Source organism: Python bivittatus, unplaced genomic scaffold (assembly GCF_059951505.1).
Source record: "Python bivittatus isolate LINGU-HERP-01145 unplaced genomic scaffold, Pbiv_v1 ctg000700_np1212, whole genome shotgun sequence".
Classification (NCBI taxonomy): Eukaryota; Metazoa; Chordata; class Lepidosauria; order Squamata; family Pythonidae; genus Python; species Python bivittatus.
This window is the reverse complement of record NW_028277098.1, coordinates 34416032-34438761: the sequence shown is the minus strand read 5'-3', so window position 1 is coordinate 34438761 and position 22730 is coordinate 34416032. Positions and strand designations below refer to the sequence as shown.

General features: G+C 39.8%; 2 protein-coding genes across 9 annotated transcripts in view; one reads left to right on the top strand and one right to left on the bottom strand.

The window, feature by feature from the left end:
* The window catches only part of CRYZ (crystallin zeta), a 27766-nt gene extending 14272 nt beyond the window's left edge, over positions 1 to 13494 (bottom strand). The window contains exons 1-5 of one of the 5 annotated variants that reach the window (XM_088154506.1): positions 13360 to 13494; positions 8044 to 8160; positions 7342 to 7494; positions 6298 to 6461; positions 4626 to 4677 (exon numbers count right to left, since the gene is read on the bottom strand). In XM_088154506.1, the coding sequence (XP_088010632.1) occupies positions 4626 to 4677; positions 6298 to 6461; positions 7342 to 7494; positions 8044 to 8154 (480 nt within the window). In that variant the 5' untranslated portion in view covers positions 8155 to 8160; positions 13360 to 13494. Of the gene's footprint in view, positions 1 to 4625; positions 4678 to 6297; positions 6462 to 7341; positions 7495 to 8043; positions 8161 to 13017; positions 13234 to 13359 lie in introns of those variants that run through there. The other 4 variants (XM_088154502.1, XM_088154503.1, XM_088154504.1 and 1 more) reach the window with 4 other exon arrangements.
* TYW3 (tRNA-yW synthesizing protein 3 homolog) lies at positions 13284 to 22730 on the top strand. Of its 4 annotated transcripts, none has more exons than XM_025174359.2 (7): positions 13338 to 13472; positions 13882 to 13963; positions 14754 to 14810; positions 17872 to 17970; positions 19332 to 19403; positions 20423 to 20556; positions 22163 to 22730. In XM_025174359.2, the coding sequence occupies exons 1-7, from the start codon at positions 13387 to 13389 to the stop codon at positions 22371 to 22373; spliced, it is 741 nt and encodes a 246-aa protein (XP_025030127.1). In that variant the 5' UTR covers positions 13338 to 13386; the 3' UTR covers positions 22374 to 22730. The 4 variants fall into 4 exon arrangements, with proteins under 4 accessions (XP_007440216.2, XP_007440215.2, XP_025030127.1 ...); XM_025174358.2 differs by having other exon boundaries at positions 14730 to 14810; XM_007440154.3 differs by lacking the exon at positions 13882 to 13963 and having other exon boundaries at positions 13284 to 13472.

Here is a 22730-nt window from a genome sequence, read left to right as displayed (position 1 = left end):
GAGTTTGCTCAGTTTCATGCTCATTGCTTCAGTGATGCTATCTAACCATCTCATCCTCTGCCGTCCTCTTCTCCTTTTGCCTTCAATCTTTCCCAGCATCAGGGTCTTTTCCAAAGAGTCCTCTCTTCGCATTAGGTGACCAAAGTATCTGAGCTTGAGCTTCATTATCGATCCTTCCAATGAGCAATCAGGGTTGATTTCCTTTAAGATTGACTGGTTTGACCTCCTAGCAGTCCAGGGGACTCTCAAGAGTCTTCTCCAGCACCACAGTTCAAAGGCATCAATTCTTCGGCGCTCCGCCTTCTTTATGGTCCAGCTCTCACAGCCATACATTACTACTGGAAAAACCATAGCTTTGACTATGCGGATCTTTGTCGGCAAGGTGACGTCTCTGCTTTTTAATATGCTATCTAGGCTTGCCATAGCTTTCCTCCCAAGGAGCAAGCGTCTTTTAATTTCATGGCTGCAGTCTCCATCTGCGGTGATCTTGGAGCCCAAATAAATGAAGTCTGTTACTGCTTCCATTTCTACCCCTTCTATTTGCCAGGAATTGATGGGTCCAGATGCCATGATCTTAGTTTTTTTAATGTTGAGTTTCAAACCAGCTTTCGCACTCTCCTCTTTCACCCTCATCAAGAGGCTCTTTAGTTCTTCTTCACTTTCTGCCATTAGGGTGGTATCGTCTGCATATCTGAGGTTGTTGATGATTCTCCCTGCAATCTTAATTCCGGCTTGTGATTCTTCCAGCCTGGCATTTCTCATGATGTACTCTGCATATAGGTTAAATAAGCAGGGTGACAGTATACAGCCTTGTCGTACACCTTTCCCTATTTTGAACCAATCGGTTGTTCCGTGACTGGTTCTAACTGTTGCTTCTTGGCCTGCATACAGATTTCTCAGGAGACAGGTAAGGTGGTCTGGTACTCCCATCTCTTTAAGAATTTGCCACAGTTTGTTGTGATCCACACAATCAAAGGCTTTTGCATAGTCAATGAAGCAGAAGTAGATATTTTTCTGGAACTCTCGTGCTTTCTCCATGATCCAGCGAATGTTGGCGATTTGATCTCTAGTTCCTCTGCCTCTTCGAAACCCAGCTTGTACATCCGGTAGTTCTCGGTTCATGTATTGCTGAAGCCTAGCTTGTAGGATTTTGAGCATAACCTTGCTAGCATGTGAAATGAGTGCAATTGTGCGATAGTTTGAGCATTCTTTGGCATTGCCCTTCTTTGGAATTGGAACGTAAACTGACCTTTTCCAATCCCGTGGCCACTGTTGCGTTTTCCAAACTTGCTGGCATATTGAGTGCAGCACTTTAACACCATCGTCTTTTAGTATTTTAAATAACTCAGCTGGAATACTGTCATCTCCACTAGCTTTGTTGTTAGCAATGCTTCCTAAGGCCCACTTGACTTCACTCTCTAGGATGTCTGGCTCAAGGTCAGCGATCACACCAGCGTGGACATCAGGGACATTAAGATCTTTCTTGTATAGTTCTTCTGTGTATTCTTGCCACCTCTTCTTAATCTCTTCTGCTTCTGTTAGGTCCCTGCCTTTTTTGTCCTTTATCATGCCCATCTTTGCACTAAACGTTCCTTTCATATCTCCAATTTTCTTGAAGAGATCTCTAGTCTTCCCCATTCTATTGTTTTCCTCAATTTCTTTGCATTGTTCATTTAAGAAGGCTTTCTTATCTCTCCTTGCTATTCTCTGGAAATCTGCATTCAGTTGCTTATATCTTTCCCTTTCACCCTTGCTTTTCGCATTCCTTCTTTCCACAGCTATTTGTAAAGCCTCATCAGACAGCCATTTTGCTTTCTTGCATTTCTTTTTCTTTGGGATGGTTTTAGTTGCTGCCTCCTGTACAATGTTACGGACCTCCGTCCATAGTTCTTCAGGCACTCTGTCTACCAAATCTAATCCTCTAAATCTATTCATCACCTTCACTGTGTACTCACAAGGAATATGATCTAAGTCATACCTGAGTGGTCTAGTGGTTTTCCCTACATTCTTCAATTTAAGCCTAAATTTTGCAGTAAGAAGCTCATGATCTGAGCCACAGTCAGCTCCTGGTCTTGTTTTTGCTGTCTGTATAGAGCTTCTCCATCTTTGGCTGCAAAGTATGTAATCAATCTGGTTTCGGTTTTGACCATCTGGTGATGTCCATGTGTAGAGTCGTCTCTTGTGTTGTTGGAAAAGAGTGTTTGCTATGACTAGCTTGTTCTCTTGACAGAACTCTATTAGCCTTTGCCCTGCTTCATTTTGTACTCCAAGGCCAAACTTGCCTGTTATTCCGATTACTCCTTGACTTCCTACTTTAGCATTCCAATCCCCTATGATGAAAAGGACATCTTTTTTTGGTGCTAGTTCTAGAAGATGTTGTAGGTCTTCATAGAAGCGGTCAACCTCAGCTTCTTCAGCATCAGTGGTTGGGGCATAGACTTGGATGACTGTGATATTGAATGGTTTGCCTTGGATACGCACTGAGATCATTCTGTCGTTTTTGAGGTTGTACCCCATTACTGCCTTTCCGACTCTCTTATTGACTATGATTGCAACTCCATTTCTTCTAAGGGTTTCTTGCCCACAGTAGTAGATATAATGGTCACCCGAATTAAATTCACCCATTCCCGTCCATTTCAGTTCGCTGATTCCCAAGATGTCGATGTTCAGTCTTGTCATCTCATGCTTGACCACATCCAGCTTGCCTTGGTTCATAGATCTTACATTCCAGGTACCTATACAATATTGTTCTTTGCAGCATCGGACCTTCTTTTCGCTTCCAGATACATCCACAGCTGAACGTCCTTTCGGCTTTGGCCCAGCCGCTTCACTCTTTCTGGAGCTACTTGGAATTGCCCTCCGCTCTTCCCCAGTAGCATATTGGACACCTTCCGACCTGAGGGGCTCATCTTCCGGCGTCATATCTTTTAGCCTTTTAACATTGTCCATGGGGTTTTCTTGGCACGGATACTGGAGTGGGTTGCCATTTCCTTCTCCAGTGGACCACATTTTGTCAGAACTCTCTGTCATGACCTGTCCGTCTTGGGTGGCCCTGCACGGTATAGCTCATGGCTTCACTGAGTTACGCAAGCCCCTTCGCCACGACAAGGCAGTGATTCATGAAGGGGAAGTTATTTATACAACACGTCTACCGAGCTCATGGTGTCCCAGAACGAATAATTTCGGATCGCGGGGTCCAGTTTACTGCCAAGTTCTGGAGGGCATTCCTAAAACTATTGGGGACATCGCAAGGCTTGAGTTCGGGGTACAACCCCCAGACGGCGGGATCATGTGAACGTCTGAACTCAGTGTTAGAACAATATTTGAGATGTTTCATTAACTACCAACAAGACAATTGGGATGAACTGTTACCGTTTGCTGAAGTAGCTTATAATAATGCAGTGCACCAAAGCACTGGCCTCACCCCTTTTAAAATAGCTACAGGACAGGACTTTGTATCAATCCCAGAACTACCTAAACAATCCACTCAAGTCACTTCAGTTGATGAATGGGTCCAACAAATGACACAAGCGTGGCCTCAGATTGCTGCGTCGTTGAAGGAGGCCAGAGCAACGTACAAGAAATTTGCAGATGCTAAGAGAACCCCAGAAAAAGAATGGAAAGTAGGAGATAAGGTTCTTTTATCTACCAAGCATCTTAAATCATTACAACCTTCCAGAAAGCTCGCTCCAAAATTCGTAGGGCCTTTTGTTATAGATAAAGTAATTAATCCAGTTTCACTACGATTACAGATGCCTGCTACCTTTAAAAGAATCCATCCAGTGTTCCACTGCGACCTGCTTAAACCCTATAAAGAGTCATCTCAATGGCATCCCTCCCCAGCACCGCCTAAACCAATGATGGTTGAAGGAGAACAACATTTTGAAGTTAAAGAGATACTGGACAGTAGAAAGCATGGGGGGCGGGGTTCAATTTTTAATTCAATGGAAACATTTTCCCAAATCAATGGCTGAATGGGTTGACAAGAAACATGTAAAGGCTCCACATTTAGTTAAAAATTTTTTATGAGGTTTATCCTACAAAGCCTTAACAATTAGAATGGTTATTGTATTATGTTTCTCTTTGCTTTTTCTTTTTTAGAGTGAAGAAGAGGAATCATCTGACTGACACCCTCTTTTGTGGAGGGGCAACATGTCAGAATCCTTGCAAGATTTTATAATAGATTATTAGATGGCTAGTTTAAAAAATGGCTTTTTACATGCTGCGGTTCTGCCATTGTAAAAGTGGGGGGGGGGGAGTAGGAATGAGAAACCGTTTAAAGCAGATGGCTCCTTATCACAAGCTCTGGCATGCTCAAGGTCATACCAGCAAGGGAATCAGAGGACCAAGAACTAAGGGCGATGTAGGGCGGGGAAGTAAGAAAAACAGCTTTTGGCGCGCTTTTGCTCAGTCTTAGCAATGCTTTGGATCTGTACACTTATTCTCAATAAATGAACTTTCTTTTGAATCAATATTGGTTGCAAGGAAAGTTACTGGATTTGGGATCAACAGGTGGCAGCTCGTTACAGCATGTTTATTTAAAAGATTTAAAGGATTTATATGGCCACCAATTCACAAAAGTGCAACTGTGGATGGCATACAGCAATAAAAACAGAATCACTTACTCCTCCACTTGCTCCATGGACTAGGACAGTTTCTCCTGCTTTGGCAGATCCTCTGCAAAAACATAAAGAATATTTTGAACATAACTACTGTGTGACAGTTTCACATTATGCGGCCCAAAAATCTAATGTTTATATAGCCAGGGAAAAAAACATCCATTTGAAATTATATTTAGTGGACTCTTGACAATTAAACTGGGATCAGTTCCGCATATTTTTAATTCCCTAAAAATCCTTTATGGCAACTACAGGTAGTCCTCATTTGGCAACTGCAATTGGAACCAGCAACTCAGTCATTAAGCAAAGCAGTCACTAAGTGAAACCATGACTATGCTTATGTTGCTAAACGAGGCCTACCTATATATTTAAGTGACTGTCACTATTTATATGTAAAAAATACAGTACAGGTAGTCCTTGCTTAAAGACAGCAATTGGAACAAGAATTTCCGTTGCTAAGCAATGCGGTCATAAAGTGCGATGTCAAGTGACTGCATCATTTAGCAACAGCAATCCCAGCAGTCCTTGTTGCCATTGTTAAGCAAGGATCACGGGTCATTAAGCAAGTACCTATATGCAACTTCCTGTCAGCTTCCAACTAGCAAAGTCAGTGGGGAAGCCAGCAGGAAATTGCAAGTCCCAGGTAGCTCACAAGCAGGCTGGTGGGCAGGTAAGTGGCTGCTGCCAGGTGGGGGAGGGTGCACAGGCAACCAGTGAGGCATGAGCACATCCAGGCCAGGGGTGGCTGCTGCCAGGTGAGGGAGGGTGCGTAGGTGGCTGGGCCAGGGATGACTCCTGCTGGGTGGGGGAGACTTACCAGAGCGACGTGCAACCTTCCCTGCCAGCTTTCCCATTGACTTTGCTTGTGGAAAGCCGGCAGGGAAGGTCGCAGATGGCAATCACATGACCATGGAAGACTGCAACCATTGTAAGTGCAAGCCAATTGCCAAGTGCCCAGACCGCAATCATGTGGCCATGGGGGTGCATGGAAGGCCAGAACTTCAAGGACCGGTCGTAAGTACCACTAATTCAGCACTGTTGTAACCTTGAACAGTCACTGAATGAATGGTCATTAACCAAGGACTGCCTGTATGCCTATAGAATAATACTGTCACTGAGGTGATAAGCAAGAAATATAATATTAAGAAACAAAAAATATTCATTGTAGATCCTAGCCTTTCCAAACTTGGTAAGCCGCATTACAATTCTTATATTCCACAGCCAGCATTTCAGTTGGCTAAGCTTCTGGATGGTACTGGGATGATGCAGCCCATCCTCTTTGAAGGGCACTCATTTGGAAAATGCCAATGTATGTTATAAATTGTATAGATTTATATAAAAATGTATCCATGTATGTGTCTGTGTATCTATCTATCTGATCACTTGTATAATACCAGCATAGGTTAAATAACAAACCAACAACCAGAAATATGCTTGCTTGCTGCATTACCGACAAAACAGTATTGAATGAATGTCTCCAGCAACCTCTGTGAAGATTTGTTTTTATATTGTTACTTTTTCCTGAGGCTCAAAAAGGAAAAAGCACTTAAAAGTCATAAAGTGCTTACAATTCTAATTCAGGATGAATTAATAGGAGTAAATTTGGAAAGCAAGAAAGGATGGGGGGGAGTATGTCTTAGTTAAGACTTAAAAGTAGTTTTAGGAAATGGTATCTTACTTCTGAAAGAGGGCACGGTATGCAGTAAAATATGGAATTCCGATTGCAGCACCTTGCTTGAAGTCCAGTTTATCAGACAAAGGAAAAATGTTGTCAACTGATGTGACAGCATATTCAGCATAACCACCAGAAACAGTGCCCAGGGTAAAAACCCGGTCGCCTTTCTAACAGGAGCAAACAAATGCACAAGATTAATCTAAAGTTTGGGGGGAGTTGTTTCTGCTTTTTGCAAAGTATGCACACAAAAAAAGAATGAAATCCAGACAAATACAGTTAGAAGGGAAACATAAGGTGAACAAAAATGCATATATATCTTAAAATACCATTTGTTTTTAAAATACCAGCAAAACAACAAAAGTGAGATCCAACTTCCCAGATTCCCAGATTTTAGATAGATTTCAGGTAACTCTTGATGCCTGAAAACCCACCTACTTATATTAGTAGGCATATTATTTGGAAAGGACCATGCAGAATTTGTATTTCCCCCACAAAACCAAGGGGGAAAATTGGGCAGTGGTATCTTCTTTTAATGGGAATTCTAGCTATTAGCAGAATGATGCCACATTGCACACAGAAAATAAGGAAAATCAAAATATTCTTGGAACTCGACCATCTGAAGCTATTTCTTCAGTCCAGTGTGTAAATCTTACACTGTTATTCAGAGAAAAAGAGACTCTGGATAGCTAATAAAGGTAGGGCAAGCAATTCAAATAAACTTTTAAGTGGAAATCCTTAGTAAATACTGGATGGGGGTATTCAGACAACAAAGGAATAGTCAAATTTAAAAAAAAAAACAAGACTTTGAATGCAAGATGTAAATGTGCTTGAAATAATTTAGCTTTCAAAGACTACACTTCAAAGACAAACTGGCAGTAATAAAATGAAGCGATGTAGCAAGGAGTGGCAACAAATCAAATGTCACACTTAAATTTGGGGAGGTGAGGTATGGGTATCAAAGCCAGAAAAATCAGATAAGAATCTATTTCCCAGGCCTAAAATTTTAATATTTTAGCGAAAGGAAGTGAGCAGCTAGCAACCCAATACCTTGAAAGCAGTTACATGTTCTCCAACTTCTTGTACTACTCCAGCTACATCTGTGCCTGGTGTATATGGTAAAGATGGTTTCCTGCTATAAGTTCCAGAACGAATATAGGTGTCTACTGGGTTAATCCCACATGCATGAACTTTGATGAGAACCTGGAGAAGAAAAAATATGTTTAATAACTCAGTTCAAACATAAGGAGGATACTTTTAGGTGTGCAACCCCATACCTGTCTCAGGTCTCTCAGATCAGAGATAAGACTGCAATCGCCCCTGATTTGGCTCCCTCCCCAGAGGCATTAAATCATAACCCCCAGCATCCACATGAACGTGTCAGTCATTGAACAAGACGACTTGGAGAAATATCTTCTCTCCTATAGTCCATGCCCCAAGAATCAGCCTATTTCCTTGCTATCATCCTACTAACTGGGAATCCACATACAACATGTCGGTGGAATATGTTCCAGACTCTTGATGTCAATGTCAATTATCCATATGCAAACGCTGGGTTCCTATTAAGCTGCAATTGCCATTATTTTCATTGTTTTACTTTCTGAAATGGAATTATTTGTATTATCCTCTCAAATTTTATTCAACCTGCAGCTCATTGTGCATTTTCATTATCTGAGTACAACCTCATGTTTAAGAATAGTAATAACAGTAGCAGTAGCAAAAGCAGAAAGATTCCATATTCTTTGTTTTTACCTGGTTCTCGTTTGGAATTGGTACTAATGTATCTAGCTGCAGTTTGAGCACTTCAGGCCCACCAAATTCAAACACTTTTATGGCTCTCATCAAATTTCTTCCTGTTGCCATGACAACCTGAAAATGCACAGATATAAAACTACAGTATCTGAATATCTGCTGCCTTTTTCACTTCAAAGAGAAGCAAATGACTTGCTCTTCAGCTGCAATTTAAATCAGTGGTTCTCTACCTATTTCTTTCTGTTTTAGTTTATATACCCCGTAGGGCCATCTGATTCTTAGCCCTAAAAGGATAAAATTCCACCCACAATGTGAAGAAATCATGAATCAAACATAGCAAAGTATGTATAAACAAATATATCACTTTGAACTGGCATCATTCATCACATCTTCCGAATTATTTACTACATTGCAAAGTTAACAGGACTTTGCAAGGGAACAAACAGAGTGCTAGATTAGGATTGGTGAGTCCTTACTGAACCATGAAACTCACAAGGAGATTACCACACAACATGACCCACCTCAGAGAATTGTGAAAATAACCAGAAGGGGAATACAACATGTGTTACCTTGAGCTCCTGGAAGGGTAGAATCAAAATACAACACAGATTGAAAGATCCTGGTTCCAATAAAATCTCAAGGAAGGCAAAATCAACAAACATTCAAATTAGGATAACAGTGGCTTTGATCTGACAGGCAAATAACTGGCACCTTCTTTTCCTTTGGGGACCAAAAGAAAACAAAGGCATACCTACAGCTTAATAATACTATTCATAACATAGGATGATTACTGTACAGTATGCTGAGTTCTGCTCAAATTCCATCCAAATGCTTATTTACAGGGAGAAATCTTTCCTGAACTCAAAATGACTGGGTTTGCAAACCATGCTAGCCTGCGATAAAATGAGCCACTGTTTTGTTAAATTGGATTTAGTGAATTATGTGATCTAGGCCAATAAAGGACAAATGTGCAAACCCTCCTCCCCTTTAGGTAAAATGCAAATAGTCCTCGGTAGATGAACACATAAATAGCAACAAAGGGCTAGGCAGTGTTTTAGATTCAATCCCCAAAAAGTGATTTGGGGTACATGGGAGCATGAACCTAGTACTTGTGTGAAACACCTTAAAGCAGCCTTGCCTTTTCCTGAGAACACATGGCTGCAGATCAATATTTGCTCCTTAGAGTACCAACTATAGAAAATCCTGATTTACACAAACTGAATGTTGCAAATTGAATTAACTAATTCACATTTTGTTGCTTCATTTCATCTATTCAAGTGAAAAATTTCAAGGTTTCTTGGCTAAATCTACATGGTGACAATCCTTATGTCATTTTAATTTGCTCTGTTTCATATTCTCAGTGAAGAGTATTTTCTGGTTTAAAAAACATATTGAGCCCATCCTTTTGCAAAAGCACTTGTGAAACCAAAATAAATGAAAATTTACAGACACACCAATGATATATATCTACAAATCGTATCAATAGAGATGTCAGAGATATGTTGATATTTCTGAGAGCAGCTGAATCCAATTCTCAGTGGTCAGAGTCAGTGGATCGCCAATATCTTGAAACCATTTGTACACATGATCAATAGGAATTGGTTATTACATTCTCAGAAATAAGAATTTTGTCCATTTCAATTGCATTAAAAACTATTCTGCAAAATACGTTACACTTTAATCAAAGCAAATTACATTTTTTTTTGCCATTTCTGACACAATCAATAGATTTTAATGGGTGAATTTGATTTTTTTGTAAAATAAATGTGCAAGAATAAAAAAGTTGATTTCAAAATTAAGTTTTATAACATAAAGAATAATCTAATATTGTTGATAATTCATAGAATCTTTGTGCTTCTGGTATGAAAAGGAAGCAGGTGGAAAAATGATTTGCAAGGGCAGTAATATTCAAAACTCTAAGCCCACTTTCTATGACCTCTTGAAGTTGCTCATGACTTCCATGGGGATTACAACACATAGTTTGAGAACCCCTGCTTTGGATGGACACAATGCAGTAATACAGAAAGCATTTCCTGTTGATTTCTTTGTCCATTTTAAACATATCTAGAAGCCCAACTAGGAGTGAAGAGTCAGCCACTACAGTAAGTACTATACATTCTATATATACCAGTCTTCTTCAACCTGGCATTCTCCAGTAGGACTGTAAACCACTTTAGATCCAGTGCCCTGGAGAGTTTGGGAAACAAAGTACTTGTCTGAAACTCTTTAAAGCAGGTATTTTAAAGTCTGCAGCTATCTAAAGTAGCTGCTTTAAAAGAATTGCAGATAGGTACAAAGTTCGCACATGCTCTGAATAATGTTTTTGGAACTGAATTCAAAGCAATGCACAGCCTTGTTCTCCAGATATATTGGACTACAGATTCCCTTGTCCTCAACCACATTAAAAAGTTTTCCTTGCTGAGTATCTCAAGAACTTATGTGCTAATATAACTATACCTCCTCCTTGTAAATATCAAGTTTCTAACAAGGAAGAGGTGGTTGAGTTCCTACTCTTGGACTGGAACCCCATTATCATGAACAAAGTTGCCAAGTTCTTATTGGCAGCTATTGTTATAAGGGTTAAGATGTCCTAATCCTGGAATTACTGTATATAATGAAGAAGTTCTTTCATTCTTTTATTTTAAATTTATTGTTATTGTCCTGCTCTGTTTGATTTTGTTTTATTATGTTTACTTTCTATACATGTAAATTTTAACTAGTAGGTCCTTAGGGTTTTATTTGTTTCTATTGTATTTAAGCCTGCTTTTAGATGTTGTTTTATTTAATGTTGAAACTACTTTGTTTTTTGTTTTATCCGCACTCAATCGTGGCTGATTCTGCGGCGACTGCCTAGACGAGTCCCTGCAGTTTTCATGGCAAGGTGTTTCGGAAGTGGTTTGCCATGGCCTCCTTCCTAGAGCGAAGCCCAGCTGGCGAGCGCAGGGAGGCGGGGTTTTCCATTGCTTCGCGCCGTTTTCAGGCGTACACGGCTTCCACGTTACCGGCAACTGGTCCCATCTCCCATGCAAGGCGCTGCCAGTGTTCTTCCTCCCACCGGGGTGAGAGTACCCATTTATCTACTCGCAGATGCTTTCGAGCTGCTGGGTTGGCAAAAGCTGGGGATGAGACAGGAGCTCACTCTGCCACATGGAGCTGGGCTCAAATCGCTGAAGTGTTGACCATTTCTGGCCAGCAACTTTCAGCATCATTAAGCCACTGCACCACCGCGTCCACTTTGTTATTTACTGTAAGTAAATAAGTAAGTAAATAGATAAATAAACTGTAATTTAGCATTGTGGTTTATAAATGATCATAGCACAAAGGTCTGAATTAAATCCCACTATTTTTAAAGATATCCTGTGGCTCTTTGCTGGACTCTCAATTGTTCCATTTTCTCATTCTGCTATGATTTCCATCTTCTGCCTCAAAGATATAACATATAGTTCACCAGAGTCACTGAATTTCTATGTGGTCCTTCTTTATCCCTGAACTATTTGAACTGCCAAGAAAAGGGTTCGCTCCTTCTACAGGACTCATGGGTCAAATTAGCAAACACATTAGCTTTTAAAGATGCCGCAGGAATGTGCAAACATGATCCCATCCATCTTGGAAGATACCACACCTATATTGGTTAATGCTAGTCTTCAGCGCTAGTAAATTGTTGATGTACAATCTACTGCATGAGCATTTGTCCAAAAATCACCTTAAATGGGATCTATTCCAAAATAAGGTTGTAGGAATTGTATCCCTATTCCTATTCTCTTTGCTAGGCTACCAAATCTGTACTTACTAGAAATCTGGATGCCCACATGATGGCAGCAAAGAGTTTTGACATCTCTCTGCTGCCATATAGTGGGCATCTGCATTTCCACATGACAGACCTAACAGTTTTTTTTTTATTCAGAACATAGCTGTGGTGCCATTCAGTGCAGATTTCTTCTTAATTAAGCAACCACCATCAAGACTGCAATTTTTCTGGATGTCATTTATGGAGTTTTGTCCAGGCGGTCATGCCTCTTTTAAATTATGTATTCTTTTCAAAATTGTAAGCTGCCTAGAGTCTTTCTGGAATTGGGTAGCCTCAAAATCCAATAAATAAAGGAAATAAGTATTAGATTTCAATCCTGCACATACCCAAAGAACAAAATAGGACTTATTTCTGAATGGACATTGCTCCTGCAGTTTATTGGTCTGGAATGTCTGCCAGGAAACCTCCCCAACTCTACACTATTACACAATGTGAATGACTGCCCTTTGAGCAAGGACAGGTGGCCCGCTGGAAATTGCAGGACTGGAGCTCCAGTCAGCACAGCTAATACTAAGCGCTGGAGGGGGCTGCGGCTGAACAACTAAAGAGCCCTGGCTCCCGGCTGTACTAAGCAGCTGTCTGGTCCTTCTGTCCTTCTCTTTTCTAACAGAAGCCTGTTATAGACCCCCAAAGCGGGGGGGGGGGGGGCGGGGGAGGAGAGGAGTGAAGCCACCCTTGAATTGATCTCAGCTTCTGGTGACTTCATGGTTGTCCAGGTTCTTTTCTAGGGAACAATACAAAAGTAGGCTGATGTTGCCTTTTTCCAGTTTTGCTGACTTCTCCGTCTAGCCCTGGTGGAGAAGTCAGAGTGGTGTAGGGGTTAAGGCAGTGTTTTTCAACCTTGGCGACTTTAAGATGTGTGGACTTCAACTCCCAGAATTCCCCAGCCAGCATGTGCCAAGGTTGAAAAAGACTGGGTTAAGCTGTTAGACTGGCACCAGGGAGACCCGGGCTGTAGTCCACCCTCAGCCACAGAGGCATCCTAGATGACTTTGGGCCAGTCACTTTCTCTCAACCCAACCCATCTCACAAAGTCATCGTGGGGAAAAAACAGGAAGAGGAAGCACTAGGTAGTTCCGTAAGACAGGCGGGGTATAAATCTAAGGGACATCAGGCCTACAATCACAAGTCAAATCATGCCGCAAACCGCCGTTATAATTTTGTACCTCTCGGCTCACCGTCGTCTTGTGTTCTTGGGTAAGCCGAGATGACTCTGCGGGGCCTTTGCTTCTAACGAAACACGGAGGGAGGGTAAAACCCGAAAGGGGTCGTAGGGCGTTTACTTCCGAGTATCCGGAGATCCGGAAATAAGTTTGTCCCAGGCGAGGCGCCATCCGGCTAAGATGGCGCCTCCCAGAGACGGAGACCATGAGCGCCGCCATTGCTGCCGTCTGGGGGCGGGGAGGAGGAAGAGCCGCCGCCGCCGCCGCCGATGGCCGATTTTAAGCACTGGAAAGAGCAGCGGCTGTCGCGCGCAGACGCAAGCCGGAAGGGCAGCGTGGACGAACCTATAGAGGGGATCGTCCGGCTTCTGAATGGCCGCGAGACTTTCTGCACCACCAGCTCGTGCTCGGGGCGCGTGGTGGTGCTGGAGCAGCCCCCTGCCGCCCACTCGGCCGCGGTAAGCCCACCTTCGGCCTCGGCTCCCTTTTGCCCCGCAGATGTGAAGCCGAGCTGAGGTTGGGTGGAACCGCTCGGTCTCCTCCTCCTCCTGCTCTGTGTTCCTGTGGGGTTGTTACCTGATAAAACAAGTGCCTGGGCGTTAACGCACTGCTTTAGGGAAACCCTCCGCCGGGATAAGGCTGTACCCCGTCTGGGTTGCAAAGCTCCGCGCGGCCACTAGACGTCTGCAAAGGGTTGGGATTTTCTCCCCCTCGTTGCTGGCGCCCGGAATTTTGCAGCCCAGAGTCTGGAAGCCCCGTCCTGCGTAAAACTGGGTGGGTGCTGAGTCAACACCACTGGTCCGTCGGACAAGCCGTTTCTGCCATTCCCGTTCGTGCTGTGAGAACTTGATTTCATTCCTCTTTCAGATTGTTGGAATTGAAGGAGGAGCTCAGTGAACTGAACACTGAAAAGCCACCTTTGGACAGATCCCCTGAAATATTCCAAAGGGTAGAAGCTTCCTTTTTTTTTGCTTTTGCTTTTTGTGCCTTCAGGTTAGCGTTGACTTCTGGCAACTGCCTGGACTAGTCCCTGTAGATTTCGTGGAAAGGTTTTTCAGAAGAGGTTTGCCATTGCCTCCTTCCTAGGGCTGAGAGAGAGTGACTGGCCCAAGGACACCCAGCTGGCTTTTGTGCCTGAGAAACTCACAGTCTCCCAGTTTCTAGCCTGATGCCTCAACTGCTACACCAAACTAGCTAATTGTCCAGAATTCTTCACCAGCGTGATAATGATAAAGCAGAAACACCCAGAACCTGGTGAGATGCTTTGGACATAACTCACATCTTACAGTCCCTCTAAAAAAGGAGATGGGACACCTCATACATTAAGTTAGTCGTAGGTGCTTCAGGTTGCACCTGACATACTGAAGTATTGGCCTAACCCTCTCTCCTTTTGAAATATAATGGCAAGATATGCCTTATTCCGAGTTTTAAGTGCCACTGCTTCAACCCATTCAAGGTTTGTTCTGTCAGAGATCAATGTGATATGAGCCCCACAAACATGACTAATTACTCTTTTTTCTCTAACTAGCCAGCATGTGCAGCTTAAAACTGATTCATTTGCTGCGTTTTATTCCCCTGTCCTCTGGCTTTTCTTCTTCAGCGTGTTAGGAAATTCTACCGTTTTAATGTTGGAAACTTGGGGATACAGCAAGTAGTTCTGAATACATTTCTAATCTAAGAGATTTGTACTGTGTATCAAACTTTTTTCTAACTAGGATACTGTTGGCTTTGAAATACAGAAGCAAAGCTGCACTTGGCTTATGGTGACCCACCAATTATGTACTACAAAAGATGTGGTAAGGGCCAATACATTATTTATTACACAAACTTTTAAAATGTTGCTTGTTCTGTATACTAACAATATTGTAGGAATTATCAAGTTTGTATAATTCATTTTATATGACTAAATTAGTAAGGAAAGAGGCCTGCTCTTCCATGCCATTGTCTTATGTTTGTGACTCATACTGGTCTTTATCAATCGAAGTAAATAAATGGGAGTTATTGTATCTCCTTTTTTATAGAGTGGTGAGGAGTCATTCAATGAATGATAGACATGACTGGCTTTCTGATGCTTTTTCCATCATAGATTTTTAATTCATGTGTAATGGCTACTGCTATCTTAAATTTGAGGCTATCTAAGAAGCTGAATATATTCAAATGATCAAATCACCTTATTTATTTCAATATTTTAAATGTTTTGATGATGACTTCTGGTGAAGTTTGTTCCTATCACCAGAAGTCATCATCTAAACATTTAAAATATTGAAATGTTTTGATGATGACTTCTGGTGATAGGAACAAACTTGTTTTAAAGCCTTAGCAATAACAGATTTTTCTGGAATGGAGAAATGCAAGCTTCTAAAAGGAACATGCACATTTATGTATTATTGGGAGCTTAGATGAGACATGTACCAGTTTCCAGTATTGATCAGATAAGGATATATACTCCTGGTTGCACAAAAATAGCTAAAGATATTTTAATATTTATTTTATTTGTATTTATTTATCTCTCCCCGCCCATCTCCCCCCAATGCAAATACAATGCAAATATGACAATTGTCATCTGTACATATTAATTATTTTGATGAGGTCTAGTTTTTGTTTTGATTGTTTAAAAATATGGGAAAATGTTACTGTGTTTCATTTAAAGTTGACACAGCTGATTCCAACATGAGGTCTAGAGGAGGTTCGAGCTGCGTTTAAGAAATAGCTGCTGAATAGCATAAATATACACTTCATTTTAGAATAACAGTAGCCATGATTCTGCATTGGCAATAGGATGAACTTCACTCCTGCCTATAAGAAAATGTCTAACTGAAGTTACTTCTAGACATTCTGTATGACTCAGTAGAAAAAATAATTTGTCAAGAGTTAACTGCCTATAAAATAAATTTCATAAATTGTAGTCCCAATTCATAAATAAATACAGTTGTTGAACAATTGTACCCAAAAAGCATGTATCAGTAGTTCTACATCCAGCTGGAGAGAAGCATCATGTGGCATATTACATGGCTGCATTCTAGGCTCTGTGCTGTTCAGCATTTCAGTAAATGACTTGGACAAGAATATATGATGATCAGATTTGCGGATGACACAAAGATAGGTCAGTGGGAAACATCTTAGAGAGCAGTATCAAAATCCAGAAGGTTCTTGACAAGCTGAAACAATGGGAGGAATAAGCAAGATGAATTTCCATAGGGACAAATGCAAGGTCTACATTCATTTAGGAAAAATGAAAGATACGAGTATAGCATCAGCAAGGGACTATGTTGGGCAGAAGTACATCTGAAAAGGAACTGGATATCTTGGTAGATCACAAGTTAAACATGAGTTAACAGTATAATGCAGCTGCATAAAAGCCAAATGCAATCTTAGGCTTCACCAACAAGTATAATATCAAGATTAAAATAAGTCATTGTTCTTTCTTCTGCATTGGTCAAACCTAGAATGTTGTATCCAGCTCTGAGTACTGCATTTTAGGAAGGACTGATGAATTTATAGTTTTGATGATTAGAAAGAATAGGTTATAGAAAGAAGGGGATTGTGATATAATCTTAGGGAGGTTTGATTAGAATTGTATATATAACTGCCGAGAGGAAGATCAGAAGCCATTTCTTTATATTTCTTTTCATGTTTTCTGTTCTTTTCTGTTCTTTTTCATTTTTCTGTCTCCTTTTTTCTTTGTCTCTTTTTTCCTTTCTATTTTTTTCACATTTACTATATCTTTTTCTTTGATTGTACTTCTTATGTAAAATCTTTTCATAAAAACTGTATTTTAAAAAAAGGAAGGACTGATGAACTGGACCACATCCAAAGGAAAGCAACAAAGATGATAAGGGGCCTGGAGGGCAAAATGTACAAGGAATGGTAGAAGGTATTGGGTTGTTTAACTTGGGGGAGAGAAGACAGAGGGGAAACGTAACAGACAGCTCTCTTTAAGAATCTGAAGGGCTGAAATATAGAAGATGGGGCAGAATTCTTCAGAGTTCTGGAACACTGTTTAAACTACAAAGAAATAGTATCTGGTCAAACACCAGGGGGGAAAATCCTCACCGCAAGACCTGCAAGATACCTACCTCTGAAGGTGATGGCCCCCCTTCACTGGACATGTTTAAACAGAAGCAGGAAAGCTATTTATCAGGGATGCTGTAGAAGTGGATTCCAGCCCTTGGCAGGGGGTTGGACTAAATGATTTCCAAAATGCCTTCCAATCCTAACATTCTAGGATATTGTGATCTGAAGAGGAAATAAAAATTGATTGAATGAAAGCATTCATAGGGAAACAGTGCTTTGTATTATCCCTTTCTTCCAAACACCAGTTTTAAAAAATTAAATAGGTCAATATGTAGATAAGATTTTTACATAAAGTAATAAAACATTTGGGGTCAGGAAAGTTTTTGAAGTATTCTGTAAACATGCATTATCACTCTAAATGTGTACTTTTTTCCCAGCACTGCAAATCTTGTAGCTAGATCGAGTTTATTATTTTTCAAGGTATTATTTGAATGACATCTGGAAACTGATAGACCAGATTTGATCAGAGGCTTTTCTTAAAACTGGATGTGCAGACCTTAGAGTTATAGCTATATCATACAGCATCAAGATTTCTAAAATTCTATCATCAGCACACAATCTTTTGGAAAGTTAAATCCCAGCAGAATGTTATACTAAAGAGAATAAAAACCAAGCACAGCATATACCAGACAGAGTATATGAGTATTACAACATGTAGAAATGTATTTTAATTAGCAAGTCGAATCAGCTTCTGTCATGCAGTGTTTTTAGATGCTAAATAAGCTGCTTATATTTCATTGCTAACAGATGTAGCATTGATATTAACCTTTTGCTATTTCTTAGCTTACAGCCTTGCAGAAAGCTGCAGCTGATGCCATCTTCAAATTTGAACCATTTGTTCTCCATGTACAATGTCAAGACCTGCAAGATGCACAACTTCTGGTAAAGCAGTGTGCTTAAAATACTATTATTGCTACATAAGTAATGTTTTATTCCTCCCTGTTTTCACACCTAAAGGCATTATCTGAAGCATTATGTGTTAAATAACTCGGACTGTGACAATGCTGATGTGGGAAATAGGTTTTCTATTGTTTCTACAGATACAATGCTCATAAGTGAAAGCGTGTTTTGTTGGTATTATGATGCGGAATGAGAATTTCAGAAACATAGTTCTGTATGGCTGGCAATGTTTGGTGGCTATCATCAAATTATGTAGTCATTACTCATCAATACTTGATTTTGGCTATGAGCTTGTATCAGTAAGGAACTATTGTAAGCTCCTTTTTATTATTTTGATTCACATCAGCAGGAATATGCTACATTTGGGTCTTCTTACTGTTTTACTATGCTGTAGATAATATAAACAGAATTAAAGAAAGGAAGAGATCACAAGTATGGACATTTTTAGAGATCAAGATGTCTGAACCCTGAAACATCTCATTCCAGCCTCACCAAAAGTAACTTAAGCTGTTCCAATCTGACTAGCAGTACTCTAACCTTTTAGCTGGTTTTGATTGCAAAACAGAAATCAGAATGGCCAGTTTTGAGGTAGAAATACTTCCAGTAAGGTGAAATCAGTACTGTTCTAAAGTCAGAATATTTGCACTTCAAAATGATTTGCACAGCTCTTTTAAAAAGACATTTTGTCTCTAATTGGCAAGTTGTCCATTCTAAGTTATAAGCTGCTTTTAAGGCACCATGATTCTTCATAATTAGTTTTAAGCATGCCGTGATGGGTTTGCTGAGAATTTGCTGAACTGTTACTTCTATTTTTCTGCTTCAGAACATGGATTCACACTGCTATGGGCCTGTTATTATAAACATTTGATTATTTACTTTTTGAAGTACTTCTTTCTGCTATACAGGTAGTCCTCGCTTAGCAACTGCCTCATTTAGTGACCGCTCACAGTTAACAACAGTGATAAAAATGTAACTTAGCAACCAATCCTCACATTTATGACCTTTGCAGGTCCGTAAAGCAAAGGAAAGCTGAAGTAAGATCATAAGCACAGTTGTGGTTTCATTTAGCAACCACTTCACTTAATGACTGAGTTGTGGGTCCCGATTGCAGTCACTAAATGAGGACTACCTGTAATATTTTGGAATAATGCAGAACAAAATCTACTTTTTTGATTCAGACATAACAAATAATCTATCTTCCTGTAAATATTTAGGAGAAAAATCAGTATTTGAAAATACACTTTGTTTCAGTGTTGTATATCTTTCCAAGAAAGTTCTTAAATTGACATTATATTTTGATGAAGTATGTTGTTTATGCCAGCTGTTTGGTCTTATCTTTGCAGCACACTGTGGCTATAGAAGCTGGATTCAGAAATTCTGGTATAACAGTTAGCCGGAAAGGAAAAATTATGATGGTATGTTGTTTTTTCTACTTTGACCGAAGGGATATGTGCAGCTCCTCCTGAGCTCATTGCTAGGGTGTAACTGCATACAGACCACACCAAGGTGAACCAGCATCTCTACATGGAAATTAAGTGCATGACCATCACAGGCCCCCTGATGACAGGAACACTTCTTTGACTTGCTCTTGTCACAGCATAAGATGACCATCACCATAGTACCCAGTAATAAACCAAGTACATCACATCAGTGTGACAAGTTTTGAAAATATATGTTCTAAATTGACAAGTTGAATCAAGTCCTTAAAAGCTTTAAGTCAAATCTTGACTGCAGCCAAGAGTCCCAACCATTTTCAGAAGTAGTCATATATTAATCATCAAAACAATGTGAAATATTTGGTAATTACTAAAAAAAATAAATTTTGTGTGTGTGTGCGTGTATATTCCTTTGTCATGTCAAATATCTTTTCCATTAAAGACTAAAAGATTAAGTTTAATGAATTTGCCTATCCTTAGAACTGTTTCCATGTCAGACCTCTTAAAAAATATACTTTATTGCTTTATTATACAAGAAAAAAGAGAGGAAAAAAACCCCAAAAAATAAAAGGAGAGAAAAAAAAGTAAAAGGAGTAAAATTCCTCCCATTGGAGGGAGATGGGCGGAGAGAAATTTAATAAATAAATAAAAACAAAAACATACTGTGTTACATATAGGAAATCATTCAGCCTTATTTTTAAACACCGTTAAACCTTGACTACATTGACCAGTCTTTCCATTACACTGCTAGAGAGCCAGAGCATAAACAGAAAGCAAATAGGTATTAGTGAACCAAGGATGTAAATATGCATCCTTGCATATGCAAAAATTAACAACACTGAAAAATAATCTTTCTAGCTGCTCCCATCCTCAATAAGTCCATAATTCTTCATTTAATAAGTTGCAAGTTTTTGATATAGAATTCAAAAATGTATTTACATCTTTTATAAGATTTAATAAAAGCTGGTTAATATGTTTCTCCTTTTGCATCAATCTAGGCTGTCCGAAGTACCCATTGCTTAGAAGTTCCATTAACCCAGAAAGGAAGACTAATGGTCAGTGAAGAATATGTTGATTTTGTAGTTCAAGTTGCTAATCGGAAGATGGAAGAAAATGGGAAGAGAATTGACAGGTTTGTTAGCAATGTATAAAATGTATATATTTATATATATATATATATATATAATTTTAAATTACTATATATAATAATAATGTAATAATTATGTATATATTAAAATCTATCTATCTATCTATCTATCTATCTATCTATCTATCTATCTATCTATCTATCTATCTATCTATAAAAATAAAAAAAATTGTTGTATGCTGCCCAGAGTCACTTTGTGTGAGATGGGCGGTTATATAACTATGATGGATGGATGGATAGATAAAATCTCTCCCCCCCCTCTCTCTCTCTCACCCCCACCCCCACCCCAGACATTTTGTATTGGGTGCATTAAAAACAAACAAACATACATATATTAGGGTATGTGTGTGTGTCTATCTCTTCCTCACCTATACATGGAAAGTATTTGATAGTAATGGCAATACGTTGGCAGAGTTTAAAGTGATCAAAACATGGAGTACAGCGGTTTCTTTGAAATCCATGGTCCTGGCTTTACAAAATTATTATGTTAGTGCCTTATGCTGTTATACTGGTTCTTCAGTGTATGTCTTCAGTGGACTATCACATACTCTAATACAAAAAGGGGTATGAATTCCTCTCTTACCTCTCTGCTGTTCTACCATATAGGAATTGTAATAATATATAGTTTTGTGGCTTTCCATACTTTACTCACTGGGTCAATGCAAAGGCATTGTAATGTGTTATTATTATTGCACCTATTATTTTGTAGGCCCCTTTCTCAGGTATAGGTGAGGCATTCCATATATGACTCTCTAAATGTCTCCTGGACCTGGAAAACGAGCTGTCAGCTTGGGGGCGGAACATTTGGCTTGGCTTGGCTTGGCTTGGCTTGGCTTGGCTTGGCTTGGCTTGGCTTGGCTTGGCTTGGCCTGGCCTGGCCTGGCCTGGCCTGGCCTGGCCTGGCCTGGCCTGGCCTGGCCTGGCCGGGGCCGGGGCCTGGCCTGGCCTGGCCTGGCCTGGCTTGGCTTGTTTACTATATGGATCTGCACAGGGTGATTTGGAAGGAATTCAGATTATTCAATGGGTTTTTCTCCTGAGTAAGGGTGGATCGGTTTAATGAGTAACCTTTGTGAGAGTCACTTTGGTAAGGTTTGATCTCTGCTAGACTCCCAATTTTTAGGATAACAGCATAGCACAAAAAGCCCCATTAAACTAGTTCTACTTCTTTACATTTATCATTTAAGTACCATATTAAACTATACTCTATCTTCTTGCATAGATTTAATTAAGATGATGCCATCTTGTGAATTTTCTTTTTGTGCACTGCTCTATTTTTAGGACATATGTTGGTTGCTTTTGATCTTTGATTATTAGTCTTTTTTTACTCTGGAGGTTTTATTTATTATACTGTAGATGTTTTACGGTTGTTTTTCTGTCCTGCCAAGAGTCTTATGATTGCAGTATGATAGAAATTTAATAAATGCTGTGCTATTTTAGCATCTCACAAATCGGTTGAAAAAAACTGTTATTCAACTGTGGTTTTGCATTCTTAGATTGTTACTAGTGTTCCTGAGCTGCAGGTTCTGTCTTATGAGAGCCAATTAATTGACTTGCCAACCTGAAATATATTTACACCTTTGTCTCTCTCTAGATTTTACAGCTCTTTGAAGTTTGCATTAGAAAACAAGAATCACTCCAAGAGTTCTCCTTCTGAGGAGAAAGAAAAAGGAAATGGCATGGATTCGTGTGGAAGAAAAAAATCTCAAGCAACCAAAAAGGATGGCAGAAGCCCTTCTTCAGACAAAAATCAAAGTTTAGAAAGTGAAGACAGTAGTCAAAGTAATACTAATATTTTTCACTGAGATGTGCTGCAAATAGAGTTATGTGAAGTAGCCATATACCCATTATGTTTGTATAATGTTGTTTTTTCTTTGCTCTTTATAAGAGCTTAGTAAATTATTGTGCTCTAGAAGATAACATGTTCTTGATACAGTTTACTTAGGTTATTAGCAAGGTCTTAACTGCCACAAAATATAAGTGAACTTCAAAACTTTTATGGACATTTTTGGACCCGGAGTGTGCCTTCCCTGCTGGAACATGTGAGATGGGCAGATAGCCTTGGGAGAAAGTGATTTTATTTTTTTACACGGGTAAAAAATGTGCAGTATCTCCAACTTGTACCTAAGACATGGCCCCAATAAATGCTGCTTTGTTCTGTG

Bases quoted from the DNA above. Each gene is read 5' to 3' on its own strand.
- TYW3 (XM_007440153.3), top strand. From the start codon at position 13,284: ATGGCCGATTTTAAGCACTGGAAAGAGCAGCGGCTGTCGCGCGCAGAC. The intron at 14,811-17,871 runs GTAAGGGCCAAT...GCTATTTCTTAG, and splicing joins TATGTACTACAAAAGATGTG to CTTACAGCCTTGCAGAAAGC. The intron at 20,557-22,162 runs GTTTGTTAGCAA...GTCTCTCTCTAG, and splicing joins AATGGGAAGAGAATTGACAG to ATTTTACAGCTCTTTGAAGT.